Raw genomic sequence first — 20,032 nt, 5'->3', positions numbered from 1 at the left:
ATTCTTTGTCATATTGTGTGTTTTCACAGGCAGTGAAAACTACTATTTATACACAGATTTATTGTGTTGAGGACTAACCTTAGGACTTACCTCCTAAGAAACACTTTTGCAACACAGCAATTTATTAAGGTGTTTCAGATGGTATACTACACAATAAATAGTCCCTAATGGCCCTCTCCTAATTTACTCGTGACTTCTTAGTTTTACTAGGTTAGGGCAGGCAAAGTTCCCTAAGAGAATTAGGATTTGGAAGAGCGGTCTGAACCGAATGGAAGTAGTGATGTGAAAGATGCCTCCTGCTTCATCCTGATTGTACCTTACAGTGCAGTGGTATCAGTCTGTAGAGCTTCACCAAGAGCCTCAGATATAGGCTTATCCTATATTTAGGCTTTGGAGATAGAGCAATGTACAAAGCAGACACAAATACTTGCCCTCATGGAGCTTACTTACATGCTAGTGGAGCAACAAAAACAATAAAGTAAAATATGTAGAATGTTTGTCATAAATGCTATGGAGAAAAGAGTGAAGAATAGGGTCTGCCACCAGGTGGGAATGCTATTTTAAATCATGTTGGGGGATTCAGGGACGGCGTTACTGACAGGGTGACATTTGATCAGAGACCTGAAGGGAGTGAAAGCATGAGCCATGCATTTATATGTGGGAAGAGCTTTTCCATCAGAGGAAGTAGCAAAAGCAAAACTCTTGAACACTTGAAGTGTTTAGGAAATAACAAGCATAGTGTAGAGTGAGCAGTGGTAGGACATGACAAGTAAGTAGTACATGGAATATTGACAGAAGAGAGGAAGGAAAGACTGCCAGGTAGGAAGTTATAGGTAATCCGGGCCTTGAGGGAACTGAACTGAACATTATTAAGTATTAGTGGTCAGGTAAATTAACGATTGTCTTGTTTTAGTTTTGTACAAATGAAAGAAAACTTTATTGTACAGGCATGCAATCTGAAACGCCTTAAAACTTTCATTATCTTAAACTTTCCTTTTATTACCAATAATCGAGAGTACTGTAAATTAGCAAATTTAAATTGTAATTTGGGTTTTAAGACTGCTTATTTAATTTTTTTTTAAGGTTCGGTTCTATGAACTAGTGGAGCCATTAAGAAAGGAAATCTCTGAACTACAAGTGAAAAAGAATAACCTATCAGAAGAATTAAGTGAAAACAAAGGCCAACTGAAACAACTGACAGAGGTTTGTATGATTTTGATCACTGGTGGCAAGAGGTGCCAAGTTTTTCTATAGGGCGTTCCTCAGGATCTGTAATAGGAATATAAAAGTCAATGATAGAAACGCAGGAGTAGGGGATGCTAACTGCTGTGATTCTTCATAAGTGGTGGGAAGGAGATTAAATTGGAAATAGTCATCCTAAAGATTGACAAATCCGTGAGACTGACCTGTAATCTATGGTTGGGCAGTTTGCTGTGACTCATTCTCAGTTCTTCACTACAGATTAGCTTTGTGATGCGAAAAGAGCTACTGTCCATTTCTCAGTCACTTTGCCTCTACAGCAGCACAGGTAGCTCTCCTAACACCTGTTCCGAGCATGCGCACTGATCCTGGCATCAGCCCCAGGGGTGTGCACGGCGCCGTGCTAGGTGCTGGCAGGAGTGAACACAAAAGAGAGAGTGTCTGCCCTTCTAGAGTTCAAATTCTACTAGCCTAGAGTTAGAACCTGAGATGATATCTTGACACTCACATTTTCTATGTGACCTTGAACAAGTCATTTAATGTTTTCTGCTCACATGGAAAATATAATACTATTTGTTCATTCATTTCATTGAATTGTCCATGTTTCTGTTTCAAGGTAAAAATGTGATTTTTAGGAAAGTTGCGTATAAATATTTTGTGTTCTATGTCAAGGGCAGGTTTTACCCAAGATCGATTATTTAGAAATAAATAATTACAATTTAATTTATATTTCAGTGCTATAATTTGCTGCACTATTAGTGCTGAACAGAATCTCCTTTTATCGTTAATATAGAGCCACTTACAGGCAAAATAAAGACTCGGCTGCCTTCCTCTCATAGGAGAGATGAAGTCCTCAGGAGCAATTCCAGAGAGGCAGATGTGCCGATGTGAACACTGCCACACGGTTCTGTGTACTGTGGGGTTTTTTCCTCTGCTAACCTGGCACATGGTGCAGGTACTGTTTTGCACATTTAGAAACATACCTGTTAATTTTTTAAAAATTTGCATGTATAGTCAAAATAAAGGACAAAGTTAAAAGGCCTCAGTTTGGCTAGCTAATTTTGCAGCCTTGGGCAAACCGTTTGATCTCTATTGTTTCTGTAAAATGCCCTGGATGGTGGTGGTAGTAGCACTACAGAGTTTATTGGGGACAGGCAGTTCGACAAGTTTTCAGACTTTGTTCTGTAACACCTCATGGGACTGCAGCATCCCTCAAGGACTTGTCTTTTATGAGGGCTTGGGCATGTTCTATCCTTGTTTATATCAGATCCCCTCTTTTTTAATCCCTTTAACATTCAGGGATTCTAAGAGTGGGTTCTCTTGAGCAAAGGATTCCTGGGGCCAGAAAAAGGAAAAAATTTGCAACACTAGAATATAGTTAGTGTGTGATACATTTTCTCTCTGTGGTAAAACCAGTGTCTGCTCTGAAGGGTCATTGATGGCCTTGTGTCCCAGCTTTCAGTTAGTTTGTTTCAGCTCCGCTGACATTTAGAATTTTATTGATAGGACAAAAAAGGTAATTAACACATGGAGTTCCCTAGTGTTTCTAATGCACAAGTAACTCTTGAACTTAGAAACAGTTTTGTTTGTGAACCTGTGCTAGTCAGGGTTCCCCAGAGAAACAACCAACAGGATATATATACCGGGGGTGCCAAAAAACTGTATACACATGACTTGTATTCATCTTTTGTTACCAGTATATATTGAATTTTACAATTTTAATAGAATTTATCCTTTCTTAAAATGTGTATACATTTTTTGGTACCCTGTGTGTGTGTGTGTGTATGTATGAGAGAGAGAAAGATTTTAGGGAGTTAGCTCACATGATTGTGGAGGCTTGCAAATCCAGAATCTGATGGGGCAGGCTGGCAATTCAGAAAAGAGTTGCAGTTTCAATCCAAAAACAGTCTGCTGACACAATTCCTTCTTGCTCAGGGGAGGTCAGTGTTTATTCTAGTAAGACCTTCAGCTGATTGGAATAGGCCCACCCTATTATGGAGGGTAATCTGCTTTACTCAGTCTTGTGATTTAAATGTTAATCTCATCTCAAGCGTACCTCACAGAAACAGCTGCAATAATGTTTGACCAAATGTTTGGGTACCTTTGCCCAGCCAAGTTAACACATAAAATTAACCATCACAGACTCCGTGCATGTGCGAATTTGTTTCTTAAAGGTTTATAATCTCTTAGCTGGTAATATAATCCTCTGTCTTAAACCTTTTCCTAAATTTAATAATATAAACAGAATTGAATCATAGTTAGGAAAAAAGAAGTAAGCAATAACTTACTTTTTAATAAAAGGTCTTCGAAATTCAGAGAATATGATTTAGATACAATAGAATTACTTTTATATTAAAGCCACCCTTAAAGTTTGGTTCTTGTGCTCTGTCAAGGGCCTAATACAGGTCAACTTGCCCAGCACTGAATATTTTAAAATTAAAAGTCAAACCACTGAAGACTTTTATAAGGATATCGTGAACAATAAATATTAATATTTAATATTAAAAAATTTTTTGCTTAGCTGTATAATTAGGAGGTTTAATTGTTTAAATGGTTTGTTAAATTATTTTCTGCACTAACATTTGGAGAATTCAAAGATATTAGTTTGGAGTTCCACTGCTGCAACTGGACAATGGCTTGATGGTCCTGGATAAAAAACTTAGTCTTCTCTATTCCCCTCACACCCAAATCTTACAACTTCTCCGTCTGGGATGATATAGGGATGATAATATATAACACCTGCCTCACATGCTCATTATTATGAGAATGAAAATCATTCATTAAATATTTCTCGTACATCTATGTGGCAAGCATTGGTCTAGGTGATTGGAAATACCTCAGTGAACAAAACAGTGATCTCTGGCCTCATGGAGTTTATATTTTAAAAAGTGCGGGAAACAAACAGTAAACACTATAAATAAATAAATCACATAGTATGATAGAAGGTGATAACTGCAAAGGAAAAAAAAAAAAAAACTAGACCAGGATAATCAATAGTGCTGCATGGAGAGCAGGGAAGAGAGCACATTCACAACTGCATGGGTCCCTGGTCAACCTCACGGAGGTTAGACGTTCATACAGATTTAGAGCTGAGGGAGACAACTAAGTTCTCAAGTAAGATTCCAGGCAGAGAACAGCCAATGCAAAGGAAAGAGGATGCCTTCGTGTTTGTGGAACAATGAGGAAGCCAGTGTGACTGGGATGTGGAAGGGAGAATAGTTGGAGATAAATTAGAGAAGTCATGGGCCTGTTGAGGACATTGTAAGAACTTGGGTTTAAACCTAAGTGAAAGGAAGTATTACAGTATCCTGGAAAGAGCTGTGACATTATCCAACGTTAGTAAAAGGACCATTGTGGCTGGTACATAGTAGACCTTCAAAGAATATTAAAGAACTTTCTTAATGTCCCAGATAATTGCGTTTTGAAAAGACTATAGAGCTATAAGGTGGAAGCAGAGAGACTCGTGAGGCTATTGTAGTAATCTGGACAAGAGTTGCTAGTGCTTCAGATCGGGGTGGTAGCAGTGCAAGTGGTGCAGACTGGTTGGATGTATTTTAAAAGTAGAGACCGTAGGATCTTTGATGAATTAGATTAAGGGTGTGAAAGAAAGATAGGAGTCAAACTAACTCCAGGATAGTTGGACTAAAGTAACTGAAATTATGAATTTGCATTTGGTTGAAATGGGTAGGTTATGGGCGAGGCAGATTTAGGGTCAAAAGAGAGTTCAGGTTTTAGATACGTTGAGTTCTACTCAAAATGTATACTCTGCCTTTTGGGCAGCAGCTCAAATTTCAGTTAAGTTTTTTTCACCTTAGTAGGCCTGATTGGGTCTTCCCTATACACATGTGTTGTTTAGAGATCAGCCAGAGATTTGGCAGAGGTTATTCACAGAACTCAGTTCTCTTTCTCTTGCTGTCTCTGGAATTCCCTTCTCTCTCTCTCTCTCTCTCTCTCTCTCTCTCTCTCTCTCTCTCTCTCTCTCTCTCTCTTTTCTTTCTTTTGGTGTTCCAATAACACTTTATTTACAAAAACAGGTAGTGGGTTAGTCTTGTTATAAGCTAACATATTTAGCTACAACTAATTTTTTAAAAGATTTTATTAACATATAACTAACATACAATATTATATTAGTTTCAGGTATACACCATAGTTATTCAGCATTTATATCTCTACAGAAGTGATCGCCATAAGTCCAGCAACCATCTGACACAGTACCACGTTATCACACTATTTTTTACTATATTCCCTATGCTATACATGCCCCTGGCTAGTCTAGGACTCACCTGGCACTGCACACAGTTATTACCATATTATTGACTACATTCCCTATGCTTTACTTTACATCCCCATGACTATTTTCTAACTGCCAATTTGTACTCTTAATGCCTTCAGCTTCTTCACTCTGACCCCAACCCCCTTCCATCTATCACCCCAATAAATCTAGTACTCATCTGACACTATACATACCGTGTTTCTCCGAAAATAAGACCTAGCCAAACAATCAGCTCTAATGCGTCTTTTGGAGCAAAAGTTAATATAAGACCCGGAGTTATGTTATATGTTATGTTATGTTATGTTATGTTATGTTATGTTATGTTATGTTATGTTATGTTGTGTTATATAAGACCTGGTCTTACATTATAGTAAAATAAGACTGGGTCTTATATTAATTTTTGCTCCAAAAGACGCATTAGAGCTGATTGTCTGGCTAGGTCTTATTTTCAGGGAAACACGGTAGTTATTACAATATTAGTCATTGTAGTCCTTATGCTATACCCTACATCCCCATAACTACTTTTTAACAACCAATTTGTACTACTATTATTTTTTTTTTAATTAAAGTTTGTTGGGGTGACAGTGGTTAGTAAAGTTACATAGATTGCAAGGGTATAATTCTGTAATACATAATCTATATATCACATTGTGTGTTCACTACCCAGAGTCAGTTCTCCTTCCATCACCATGTATTTGATCCCCTTTTTCCTCTTCTACCACTTCCCTCCCCTTTTACTCTCTGGTAACCACTAAATTATTGTGTCTGAGTTTTTGTTTCTTTATTTGTTTGTCTTGTTCCTTTCTTGCTTTCAGTTTTATATCCCACATATCAATGAAATCATATGGTTCTTGACTTTTTCTGTCTGACTTATTTCACTTAGCGTAATAATCTTAAGATCCATCCATGTTGTCTCAAATGGCACTATTTCATCTTTTATCACGGCAGAATAGTATTCCATTGTGTATATATACCACATAATCTTTATCCAGTCATCTATCAAAAGACACTTTGGGGTTCTTTCCATGTCTTGGCCACCGTAAATAAAGCTGCAATGAACATTGGGCACATACATCTTTATGGATAAATGTTTTCAGATGTTTTGGGTAGATACCCAGGAGAGACATTGCTGGGTCATATGTTAATTCTATTCTTAATTTTTTGAGGATCCTCCACACTGCCTTCCATAGCGGCTGCACCAATCTGCATTCCCACCAACAGTGTATGAGGGTTCCTTTTTCTCCACAGCCTCTCCAACACTTGTTACTATTTGTCTTGTTGATGATAACCATTCTAACTGGGGTGAGGTGATATCTCATTGTGGTTTTTATTTGCATTTCTCTAATGATTAGTGATGTTGAGCATCTTTTCACATGTCTATTGGCCATCTGTATGTGCTCTTTAGAGAAATGTCTTCAGGTAGTCTGCCCATTTTTCAATTGGATTGTTTGTTTTTTTGTTATTGAGTTGTATTAGTTCCTTGTATATTTTGGATGTTAGCCCCTTATTGGAGGCATTGTTTGCAATTATCTTCTCCCATTCGGTTGGTTGCCTCTTTATTTTGTCGATGGTTTCTTTTGCTGTGCAGAGTCTTTTTAGTTTGATATAGTCCCATTTAATTATTTTAGCTTTTACTTCCCTTGCCTTTGCAGTCAAATTCATAAAATCTTCTTTGAACCCAAGGTCCGTAAGTTTGGTACCTATGTTTTCTTCTATGCAGTTTGTTTCAGGTCTTATGTTTAGGTCTTTGATCCATTTTAAGTTAATTTTGGTACATGGTGACAGATAGCAGTCCAGTTTCATTCTTTTGCATGTGGCTTTCCCATTCTCTCAGCACCATTTACTGAAGATGCTTTCTGTTCTCCATTGTATGTTTTTTGCTTCTTTGTTGAAAATTGTCCATATTTATGTGGATTTGTTTCTGGGTTTTCAGTTCTATTCTATTGGTCTGTGTGTCTGTGTTTCTGCCAATACCATACTGTTTTGATTATTGTTGCCCAGTAGTACAAACTGAAATCCAGAGTGTGATACCTCCAGCATTGTTCTTTTTTCTTAGGCTTGCTTTGGCTATTCGGGTTGTTTTGGCTTTTTTGTTGTTCCATACAGATCTGATGATTTTTTTTGTTCTATTTCTTTAAAAAATGCCATTGGGATTTTGTATCCTAAACAAAATTGTAGCAAATCGTATAAGACAATGCATTAGAAAGATCATACATCGTGACCAAGTGGGGTTCAACCGAGGGGCACAACATACACAAATCAATCAATGTGATATACCACATAAAAAAAATAAAGGACAAAAATCATATGATTATATCAATAGATGCAGAAAAGGCATTTGTCAAAATACAACATCCATTTATGATGAAAACTCTTAATAAAATGGATATAGAAAGAAAATACCTTAATATAATAAAGGCCATATATGAGAAACCCTCAGCTAATATCATAATTAACTGTGAAAAATTGAAGCCCTTTGTTCTACATTCACGAATAAGACAGGGCTGTCCCCTATCACCACTGCTTTTCAACATAGTATTGAAAGTCCTAGCCAACGCAATCAGGCAAAAGGAAGAAATAAAAGGCATCCAAATTGGGAATGATGAAGTAAAATTGTCACTTTTTGCAGATGACATGATGCTATGTATAGAAAACCCTAAAGGCTCCACCAAAAAGCTATTAGAAACAATAAACAAATACAGTAAAGTTGCTGGCTACAAAATCTATGTACAAAAATCCATTGCATTCCTATATACTAACAATGAAATCTCAGAAAAAGAAATGAAAAAAAAATTCCTTTTTCAATTGCAACAAAAAGAATAAAATACCTAGGAATAAACTTAACCAAGGATGTGAAAGTCCTATATGCTGAAAACTACAAGACATTTTTGAAAGAAATTGAAGAAGACACAAAGAAATGGAAAGACATTCGGTGTTCATGGATTGGAAGAATTAACATAGTTAAAATGGTCATATTACCCAAAGCAATATACAGATTTAATGCAATCCCATCAATTTGTACTTCTTAATCCCTTCTCCTTTTTCACCAACCCCAAACCCCCCTCCCATCTGGTAACCATCAAAATGCTCTCTGTATCTATGAGTTTGTTTCAGTTTTGTTTGTTTATTTTGTTATTTAGATTCCACATAAAAGTGAAATCACACGCATCTGTCTTTCTTTCTCTGACATGCCCTACTCAGCACAATACCCTCCAGGTCCATCCTTGTCACTGCAGATGGCAAGAACCTGTTCCCTTCCATGGCCGAGCAATATTCCATTGTATATATGTACCACCTCCTCTTTATCCATTCATCCATCGATGGACACCCAAGCTGACTCCACAGCATGGCCATTGTAAACAATGCTACAGTGAACATATGATTGAACATGTCCCCATGAAGTAGTGTTTTGGGTTTCTTCAGATAAATACCGAGAAGTGGGATTACTGGATCTTTCTTTGTCTCTGTGATAGCCCTTGTTTTAAAGTCTATTTTGTCTGGTGTAAGTACTGCTACCCCAGTCTTTTCTTTCTTTTTTTTTTTTTCCCATGAAAAATCTTTTTCCCATCCCTTTACTTTCAGTCTGTGTGTGTCTTTCAATTTGAAGTGAGTCTCTTGTAGGCAACGTATGTAAGGGCCTTGTTTTCTTATCCATTCAGCCACCTTATGTCTTTTGATTGGCGCATTTAATCCATTACATTGAAAGTAATTGTTGAAAGATATGTAGTTTTTGCCATTTTATTCATATTTTTTCTTTTTCTTTTTTTTTTCATCTTAACGAAGTCCCTCTAGGATTCCTTGTAATTCTGGTTTGGTGGTGATGAACTCCTTTAGCTTTTTCTTGTCTGGGAAGTTCTTTATCTGTCCTTCAATTCTAAATGATAGCTTTGCTGGGTAGAGTAATGTTGGTATTATGTCCTTGCTTTCATCACTTTGCATATTTCCTGCCAATCCCTTCTGGTCTGCAATGTTTCTGTTGAGAAGTCAGCTGATAGTCTTATGGGAGCTCCCTTGTGGGTAACTAGGTGTTTTTCCCTTGCTGTTTTTAAGATTCCTTCTTTGTCTTTAACCTTTGGCGTTTTAATTCTGATATTTCTTGGTGTTGGCCTCTTTGGGTTCATCTTCTTTGGGACTCTTATGTGCTTCCTGGGCTTTTATATTTACTTCCTTCACCAGGTTAGGGAAGTTTTCCATCATTATTTCTTCGAATAGGTTTTCAATTCCTTACTCTCTCTCTCCTCCTTCTGGTATCCCTATGATGTGAATGTTGGTATGCTAGATGTTGTCCCAGAGGCCCCTTAAATTATTATTATTTTTTTGGATTTCTTTTCTTTTTGCTGTTCTGATTCGGTGTTTTCTGCTACCTTATCTTATAAATTGCTAGTTCAATCTTCTTAATCTAATCTGTAATGTATTCATTTCAGTTATTATATCTTTATATCTGACAGGTTCTTTTTTATGTTTTCTGTCTCCATTTTTATGTTTCCTATCTCTTTGTTGGAGTTCCCACTGAGATCAGTGAGCATCCTTTAACCAGTATTTTGAACTCTGCATCTGGTAGATTGCTTGTCCCCATTTTGTTTAGTTCTTTTTTTCTTTTTTTTTTTTTTGGAGCTTTGTTTTGTTCTTTTATTTGGGACATGTTTCTTTGTTTCCCATTTTGGCTGCTTCCCTGTGTTTTTTTTCTACGTATTAGGTAGAGCTGCTATGTCTCCTGGTCTTAGTAGAGTGGCCTTACGTAGTATGTGTGCTGTGGGGCTCACTGGTGTAGTCTTTCTGGTCACCTGAGCCAGGTGCACCAGGTGTGTTCCTTGTGTGTGCCCTCTTGTTGTAGTTGAGCCTTGGTTGCTGTTTGCATGACTATGGGAAGGATTGACCCTTGGGCTGATTGGTTGTGAAAAATGGCTGTGACTACAGTGGAGGAGCTGTTGTGCAGCCTTGATCCTATGGAGCAGGATCCGCTTTAGCAGGGTGCTGGTGTCCCCCCCCCCCCCCGCAGTGTGCTCTTTGGGCATGTTGTCCCTGGAAGTGGACAGGTGATGCTCCGACATGCCAGCCCTAGGGCCTCCTGGGAAGGGCCCCACCCCAGACCAAGTTCAGCTACAGCCTGTGCCCTGCCTGCGCAGGGCCGCCTGGGATGAGCCACAAAGCAACCCACAGATGGCCACCACCCACTCTGGGCTTGGAAGTGCTTTAAGAGGCCAAGCTGTGAGCTGAGGTTGGCTGTCGTTAGTGCCAGGCTTTGGGATGCGTAGCCAGAGGCATGGGACACGCTGAAAGCCAAGTGCTGCTTGTTTGGATTGTCTGAACCTTTGAGAGATTTTAGGAAAGTCTGCAGCATGAGCCAAGACAGGCCATTTATACGTAACAGCCACTGGAAAGGGCTTGGGTATTCCTGAAAGTTGGGTGGGGCAGGGTCTCACGGAATCAGAGCCAGGTTGATGGGGCCTCAGGTATGGTGGCTGCCTGTGCCTGCACCTTGGGACGGGGGAGGGCTCAACAAAGAAATAGTAGCTTCCACCAGCTCCTCCATCCAGAAGAAAGCTGCCCTTCCAACCCTCCCATTGAAGCCAGATAATTCAGTTCCTCCTCATATGCCGCTGGCACCTTTCGAGCTGCTGCCCCAGATTTGGAGCTCAGAGCAAGTGAGTCCATCAGCGAATAATTCCACGCACAGGCTCTTTATGAGGGGCACCTGGGAGTACAGCCGCCTTCTGTCCCACTCAGCCACAGTCTTCTCTTATTTTCACAGCCAGAAGTTATGGGGACTTCTCTCCCTGGCAGTGAAGCTCTGGGCTGGGGAGCCTGTTCTGGGGCTGGGACCCCTTACTCCTCCGGTGGGGAGGAGGAACCTCCACAGCCGAGATATCCCTCCTGATTTTTAGTGGTAACACAGGGGTGTGAGACCAGCCCTTTCCACCCTTCCTACCGTCTCAGGGTGTCTTCCTCTCTATGTCCTTAGTTGTAGGGCTTTGTTCAGTTCAGCTAGACTTCAGGTGATTCTCAGTGATGGTTGTTCTGTAGTTTATTTGTAATTTTGATGTGGTCATGAGAGGAGGAGGTAAGCACAGCATTTATCTACTCTGCCGTCTATACTAGATCTACCCTACCTCCTCACTTTAGAGTAGCTGAGTTGCCCCCTAATTCTTCTTCTGGTTCTTCAAACTAGGAAGAGGAAGGTTTTTCTTGTGTACCTTTATCCTTCCAATTTGGCATAGTGTAGGCCTGCCCTCAGGCTAAAAGCCATTAAAAAAAAAAAAAAAAAAACAAGAATGTCACCCAGTGCTGTTCCTTTTTCCTCACACAGATGGACGCCCCTCCAGAATCTGCCTGATTTTGGTCACTTTCCTGTGCCTTCAGGTAGTTGTTTTATATTTTGTCCAGAATTTATAGTTGTATCTGCAGTAGGATTGGTCAGATGGGAACTTACATGGCCACTACCAGAGGCAGAACCACCTTACAATTTTGTTTTCAACAGAAGTGAAGAAAGAGAAAATCTAATCTATATGTGCAAAATATTTAACTTTGAAATTCTCCTGTTTTCCCTAAAAAGAACCTTAGCTTCATTGGAGAATCTTTTTCTCAGCATGCTTAGCTTTGTACTGACATGGATGATGACATGTTAGGCATGAAGAAAAATATTAGAAGCAAAATAAAACACAAGACGTTAAATGAAATGTAGTTTTGAACATTGTAACTTTGGCTGTTTGCACTTACTACCTATTAGTAACTATTGAATTCCTGATAAAGCCATAGAGTTCAGAGTTTAGAAACTACAATCTGGTATCTGAGGAGCTGAGTTTACTATCTAAGGACATATTAAGATTAGGATGTGTCAGATGAACACCAACAATGAGAAAAATGTGACTGAAGTTCATAAAATCACAGTACAGATTAAGTGAGGATAAACTCAGGACAAATATAAGAAGGTATTGCTATTTCATAGAACAAATAGTAAATCAGTGGAAACTTAAAAGAGGAAGCAATAGCCAATATAGATGCCTCAAAAATGACAATAATGACAACTGTAACCAACAACAAAAAAAGTTTAGGCTGTAATAATACCAGAAGAATTTACTTGAGCCAAAGGATTGCAATCCCAGAGATGCACGCTCAGTAGCAACTGCACTTCTCTGGAGAGAACAAAGAAAGGCAGGGTTTATAAAGGCAAAGAAAACAAACAAATAAAAAAACCCTCAAAGTATAATTATTTCATGGATATGAAGGATTGCTGGCTAGGTTAACAGGGATTGGTTAGTTCCAATATGCAAATGAGGGAGTTGAAAACTACAAGGAAGGAAGTAAAGTCCATGTGTCCGCTCAGTTGTTCCAGGTTGTTTATGGCTCCAAGATGTTTTGAGCTGAGTTTAGCAACAGGTTTAGCAACTTAACAGCAATTCTGGAGACTGAGGCACAAGATGTGCAGAGGCTGCATGGGCCCCACTTCCTTAATAGCCTCCTATGTGAAATGACTTTCTTAGCAATGTGTATTCCATTTTATTTTCTCCATTATCACAACTCCATAGTGGTTTACTTGAACTAAGATATTAGTTGTATCTCTGAGTTTTGATACTGGCAATTAGGAAAACAAACTTTCCACTTTACCTTGACTTTTCTGGATTGACTTTCTTTCCCAAAATAGTCTTAATTTTTTTCTTTTACCACATGGTGGCAGCATACATCCATCTATTCAGCCAATTTTGGGCTACTCAGAAAATTTCATTTTTAACCTAGAGACCAAAGTACTACGTTAAGTTACCATATTTTCATTTAGAGTCCTTATTTCATATCAGCTGCCTTAAAACAATCAAACACGATTTTTTCCTAATATAATTCAGTAGATCTGTAAATGGGAGAAAGAATTATACAAACCAAAACTTTTGTGTCATAACATGTCTTCAGATCAAAGGTATCTCAATTATTGCATTGATTTCATAATTATACCTAACGAACATCCAGGATGTTAAAAGCCCACAAGTAAACAGTTAATTCTGCTTTTGTTCATGTAATCTGCTAGTTCATGGCCAATATGAGGTAAAACTATTATAGAAATTTAATAAAATGTGATTTTTGACCTTTAAAAAAGAAGTCACTCTTCCTGAAGTGCCAATTTTAGTGGATTTCTGCGTTCCTTTTTCATAGTTTTGTACCACATCTTTAGTTATTTGAAAATAATGCCTAGATACTAAAACTGGAAAATAGGGTTCATCTTTTACTTCAATTTTAGAGTTTGTTTGTAAGTTTAATAACATAGAATAGAATATTTTGAGCTGTATTATGTACATGAGCTTATGTATGCTACTTAGTGTTTTTGTAAGTGCTATACATACATTTCCTATTTATGAATTCTCTTTGTGCAGGTCAGAATTTTGGTCCAGTACACGTGGCTAAGCTATGTGCAGCTGTTTTGCTAATGTAGAGTTATTTCAGCATGCTTTCATTTCAAAGAAGGAAATGTTAACAATACTATGTAAGGCTTTAATGAGTCTGTAGTTAATAAAGCTGTTAAGTTTCATGAGGAAATGGTGAAATATTTTTCTCTTATGAGAAACTTGGTAACTAGGAAGCAAAAAGAGTGTTTTGTTCAAGATAACTTCCTGGTTTAGAAACAGTTCCATTTACTGAGAAAAGTTCTGCAGGATTACCTTGAGTCTCATCTTAAATAGTCATAGGTGAGTAATACAGTTAGTTTTATTCGTATGAAAATGAGATATATCATTAATGATTCATACTTGTTATTCAAGTTTTTATATTTCAGGGAATATTAACTGTTTTCTGAAGTTTCTTTTGGATTCTCCCCCACTTGTGAGAATTCTGATGAGTGAATTCTCACTTTCCTAAACCATTTCTTCGTGTTTTACTAAACTGCTAAGCAATGGAAACTAATTCTGATTTGAACCATTGACCTTAAAGTAATTGTCACTGTATCCCATTTCCAATTTTCTTAGCTGCTCTATCTCCCCACAGGCAGGAGATCACTTCAGTTATTAAAGATATATTTTGACACATAGGTTACCACTCCCTTCGCAGTTTACGTGTTGTGAGAGACATAAGATTTAAATGATGCTTAGAAATTTATTATATCTAAAGTAAATGCCTTTTGGTTTACACAGCTGTTCAAAAGGAGACTATTTAATTGCGTCTTTGAATAATTTTTTACTTCTTATGGAAAACACTTAGATTTGATGTTATTTTGTCAAATGTTTTTTTGAATATGTATTTAAGGATAATTGTAGTAATTGTTTTAAAGGAGAGAAGTCCAAAATTAATTAAGATTTATGCATGTGCCATATTTAAACCCATAAAATTTGCAACTAATTTTTAACACCCTGGATTTGAGCAGTAAATAATAATATTAACTTCTGGTCAATGGTTTTATAGTTTCCACAGAATAGATTCCTCAAATAATAGGAACTTGAAGTTAAAAGGATGAACTATGTATGAACTCAAGAACCTAGATTGTAGCTCTGTCTCTGCTGGCGTTGGAATCCTGGACAAATCATTTAACCCTTCTAAGCCTTCATGTTCTTATCTTAAAAATAAGAACAAATTGGTATTCACAGTATTGCCACGGGGATATGAAAGACAGTTTGGGGACTATAATCAATAATGTTGTAAAGACTTTGTAGAGTGTCAGGTGGACACCGGACTTATTAGGGAGACCACTTCATGGACGGTGTAGATGCCTGACCACTGCACTGTACACCTGAAGCTGAAGTTGAATAGTATGGGATGTCAACTGTAATTTAATATATATATATAGTCACAGGATATGGAGTACAGCATAGGGAGTAGAGTCAATGGAATTGTAACAGCTATATACGGTGTCAGAAGGGTAGTAGATTGGGGGAGAGGGGTTATCACTGTGAGGGGTGTAAATGTCTAACTATTACATTGTTTTGTACACCTGAAACTAATGGAAAAAAAAGAAAGAAAATAAGATAGTAATAGATTATCTCCAGGGTGTGTTTTATCTCTGAAATTCTATGAATCTAAAATACTTAGCTACTGATATTTGCAAACGAGGCTTGGGAGGAAGAGCCATCTTACTATAAATATGAAAGGTCTAGTAATTGATAACTTTATTCAAATACTCTGTAATATATAATTTTCAGTTTCTTATGTCAGTCACACAGTAGAGAAATAGATTGAGTAAAAAGGTATCTGTTTACTACCCCTGTCCCCGCTTTCCCTTCTGCTCCCTTCCCACTTTGATATGAATCTCACATGTTGCCCCTCTCCACACCGAATACAAGTTTCCCTGCAGAGTCTCTCCCCATTAACATTTTCCTTGTGGAAGCCTCTTGTTTTACTGTTTAAAAATATTTCTATAACATATAGAAGAGAAACCTTAATTGAATTTTCACCAAGTGAATATGGCTGGTTAACCACCACCCAAATCAAGAAATGGATCGCCTTTCTTGCTGTCTTTCTGAAAATCTTTGAAAAAAATCTGCAAATATGTTGCATAGATGTGATAGTTTCAGATGAGGTGTTTTATTTGCACATTTACGATAATATTCTTTAATTTCAGTTGGAAAAGTGATAATATAGTAAATACCAGTTTTTAAAGTCACTTTTTCTACCTCTTGAGCAGTTACCGTAAATGTACATAGTCCATTGATATTTTAACATTAGTTCATCCTGCAAGCATTTTCAATGCAACTAACTGTGTTAGAGTAACTGGGTGTACAGAGATAAGGCAGGTCTTTAAGGAGTTCCAGGTCTTAGGTTCCTGTGGGGAAAGGTGAGGGGTCTGTGCAAGACAAGGTGGCTTTTTACTTTTTCTTCTTCGTCTCTTTTGCTCCTTTCCACAGACGTTAATTGCAAACCTTCCAGATAATAGGCCGAGTCCTAGGTACTAAGATTATAGAAAACTTCCTTAAAATTTTCCTTATGATGTGGGACACAAGTGGTGGCTGCTCACAGCACATATGGTACGTTTTTCTGACATAAGTAATAACCAGGTACTGTGAGAAAATATAAGAAGGACACGTAGCTCAGATTTGCAACTTGGAATCTTCCCTCAGAAGTCGAGGTTGAGTTTAAAACAGGAAAGAATGCACCGGGATAAATAAAATAACATTTCCTACTCTCTTTAGCCTTAACCTCAAAGTTCTACACATTCGTTTGGTTTGGCTCATTTTGAGGGAAGACGCTATTTTTCCTATTTTCCAATGTTATGTTTAATCTGTTTTAGTTGCTAATAGTAAGTGAAGTAGATTTTTTTCAAAATATAAAAGTAATAATTTTATTTAATGGGAAATTTTTCATCTGAAAAGTGTTGGTAGAATATATACCTTCCTGTACTGAACTTCAGCTTATACTTGGTCATATGGTGTTTAAAGAAAATGTATATACATGTATTATATATAAACATGTATGTAGTGTGTATGTGTGTTCGTGTTCATATCTCCCAAGGACTAGCTCTCTGGATCGGAAGTCCAAGTGCTGGTGAAGTTTTAGATCTTCACAATTTCAGATCTTAGCACTTGCACACTCAGAAAACCATCTGTTTCTTTGGGCAGTCATGTCCTCTAGTTCCCCCACCTATAACCTTCCTCATTTGCAGACCCCTGGGGCATTCTTCTTTATTAAGTGAAACCCTTGCTCCAGATTTAGTCTTCCTTTTCATCTTACCTCCTGCGTTGGTTACTTCTGTGATTCATCCACAATTTTGGCCTTGCATTTTATTAATCTTCTCATCTGTAGTGATTGCTTCTTATCTACTCCAGCACTTAGTCTCATGGCCCACATTCTGTTCCTTGTCACCCAGAACTGATTCACTTCTGACGTTACCAATTCAGGTGCCTCACTGAACATGTTACTTCCTGTGTGTCCGTGTGTCGCAATCATCTACTTTCAACTTAACAGAATTTCCAGTTCATTTAATATATTTATCAATATCTTCCTCAATTTTTTTTCTTTCTTATGTTATTAGTCTTAAACCTTTCCCTTGCTAGTGTTCTCTAATTCCTTTCCAGCTGTCTTTTTATCAAACCTTGCCTGACAAAAATCTCACGATATTTCCAACTGAGCACTGCTGGAGAAAATCACATAGGCAGTAATAAGCACTGTAAGTTTATTGTTACCAACCTCAAATGGGCCCATACAATTGTGCTGAAATTCACTTTTTTCAGTCCTCTCATTTTTCACAGGGTATTTAGACATTCACCATTCTACACTCATCTCCAGCTTTCAGCTTCCCTTCTCACTCTCAGCAGATGACTTGGTATTCCACAGAGAAAATGGAAATCCTCAGATGAAATTCTCACAGTTTCCTACCATGATACCTACAAACATATTTACATCTGCACTCGTTCTGTTTAGTTTGTTTGTTATTACTGTTTATAGTAGGAAGACGTTTGCTTTCGAGGAGTGGAAAACTCATGCTTTTAGAAATCAGGTATATAAATATGAGAAGCAGTAGGGTAAAGAGTAGTTCTGGGATTGTAGTGGATTGGTAAGCTGTCTAAGGACTTCAAACTTAAGTTTTTAATACAGGCATACCTTGTTTTATTGTGTTTGCTTTGTGCTTTGCAGATACTACATTTTTTATAAATTGAGGTTTGTGGCAACCCTGCTTCAAGCAGGTCTATTGGCATTATTTTTCCAACAGCATTTGATCACTTCCTGTCTCTGTGTCACATTTTAGTAATTTCCTCAGTATTTCAAACTTTTTCATTATTATGATATTTGTTATGGTGATCCGTGATAAGTGATCTTTGATGTTACGAAACTATTGTAATTGTTTTAGGGTGCCACCAACCACTCCCATATAAGGCAGTGAACTGCATTGATAAACCTGTGTGTTCTGACTACTCCACCAACTGGCCCGCTCCCCATCTCTCTCGCCCTCTCCTTGGGACTCCCTATTCACTGACACACAATACTGAAATTAGGCAATTAATAACCCTACAGTGGCTTCTAAATGTCCAAGTGAAAGGAAGAGTCGCACATCTCTCTCACTTAAAATCAAACGCTAGAAGTGATTAAACTTAGTCAGGAAGGCATGTCATAAGCTGAGAGCTAGGCTGAAAACTAGGCTTCTGTGCCAAACAGTTAGCCGAGTTGTAAACAGAAAGGAAGAGTTCTTGAAGGAAATTAAAAGTGCCATACCAGTGAACACAAATAATAAGGAAGCAAAACAGCCTTATTGCTGATGTGGAGAAAGTTTTAGTGGTCTGGATAGAAGATCAAACCAGCCACACCATTCCTTTAAGTCAAAGCCTAATCCAGAGCAGGCCCTAACTCTCTTCAATTCTTTGAAGGCTGAGAGAAGTGAGGGAGCTTCAGAAGAAAAGTTTGAAGCTAGCAGAGGTTGGTCCATGAGGTTTAAGGAAAGAAACCGTCTCCATAATGTAAAAGTACAAGGTAAAGCAGCAAGTGCTAGTGTAGAACCTAAGATAATTAATGAGCGCAGCTACACTAAACAGATTTTCAATGTAGATGAAACAGCTTTATGTGGGAAGATGTTGCCATCTGGGACTTGAATTACTAGAGAGGAAAAGTCAGTGCCTGGCTTCAAAGCTTCAAGGTCAGGCTGACTCTCTTGTTAGGGGCTAATGCAGCTGGTGACTTTAAGTTGAAGCCAATGCTCCTTTACCATTCCAGAAAATCTGGGCCCTTTAGAATTATGCTAGATCCACTGTGCCTGTGCTCTGTAGGACAATAAAGCCTAGATGACAACACATCTGTTTACAACATGATTTACCGAGTACTATAAGTCCATCGTTGAGACCTACTGCTTAGAAAAAAAGATTTCTTGCAAATTATTACCGCCCACTGCTAATGCAGCTGGTCTTCCACGAGCTGTGGTGGAGCTGCACAAAGAGGTCACTGTTGTTTCCTTGCCTGTGAACACAACATCCATTCTGCAGCCCAGGGATCCAGGGGGAGTTTCAATTTTCAAGTCTCATTGTTTAAGAAATACCTTTTTTAAGGCTATAGCTGCCATAGGTAGTGATTCCTCTGATAGAGCTTGGCAGTGTAATTTGAAAACCTGGAAAGGATTCGCCAGTCTAGATGCCATGAATAACATTTGTGATTTATGTGAAGAGGTTAAAATGTCAATATTAACAGGAGTTTGGAAGAAGGTGATTCCAGCCCTAATCAATAACTTTGAGGGCTTCAAGACTTGAGTGAGGAACTGCAAATTTGGTAGAAATAGCAAGAGAACTAGAATTAGAAGTGGAGCCTGGACATGTGACCGAATTGCTGCAATCTCATGATAAAATTTGAATGAGTTGCTTCTTATGGATGAGCAAAGAAAGTGGTTTCTTGAGATGATGATGGTGAGTCCTCAGCTATGAACCTATAATAAATTCCATAATATGCCATCCTCTTGGAGAAAATCAGTGTAGGAGAAGAACATAATACTATCTATCCGAAAACAAAACACATCGAATGTAGTGTTTCCATAATTGCATTTCTCAAACAGCCCTTCTTCAAAGTTGTGTTTAATAGTTTTAAACGGACAAAAACAGTGTCTTACTCATCTTTGTATCTACAGTGCCCAGCACAGGACCAGTTACATAGAAATAATTCAGTATTTGTGGA

At 38.0% G+C, this 20,032-nt stretch overlaps 1 protein-coding gene across 1 annotated transcript in view; it reads left to right on the top strand.

Moving 5' to 3' along the window:
* PIBF1 (progesterone immunomodulatory binding factor 1) overlaps positions 1-20,032 on the top strand; it is a 180,699-nt gene that overhangs the window by 16,740 nt on the left and 143,927 nt on the right. The window contains exon 5 of the mRNA XM_019738176.3: positions 1,084-1,203. Coding sequence (XP_019593735.2) covers positions 1,084-1,203 — 120 coding nt within the window. The remainder of the gene's footprint in view (positions 1-1,083; positions 1,204-20,032) is intronic.

Source organism: Rhinolophus sinicus, chromosome 16 (genome assembly GCF_057876585.1).
Source record: "Rhinolophus sinicus isolate RSI-liver-muscle chromosome 16, RSI-T2T, whole genome shotgun sequence".
Classification (NCBI taxonomy): domain Eukaryota; kingdom Metazoa; phylum Chordata; class Mammalia; order Chiroptera; family Rhinolophidae; genus Rhinolophus; species Rhinolophus sinicus.
The sequence above is the reverse complement of the archived record's forward strand: the minus strand, read 5'-3'. Positions and strand labels throughout refer to the sequence as shown.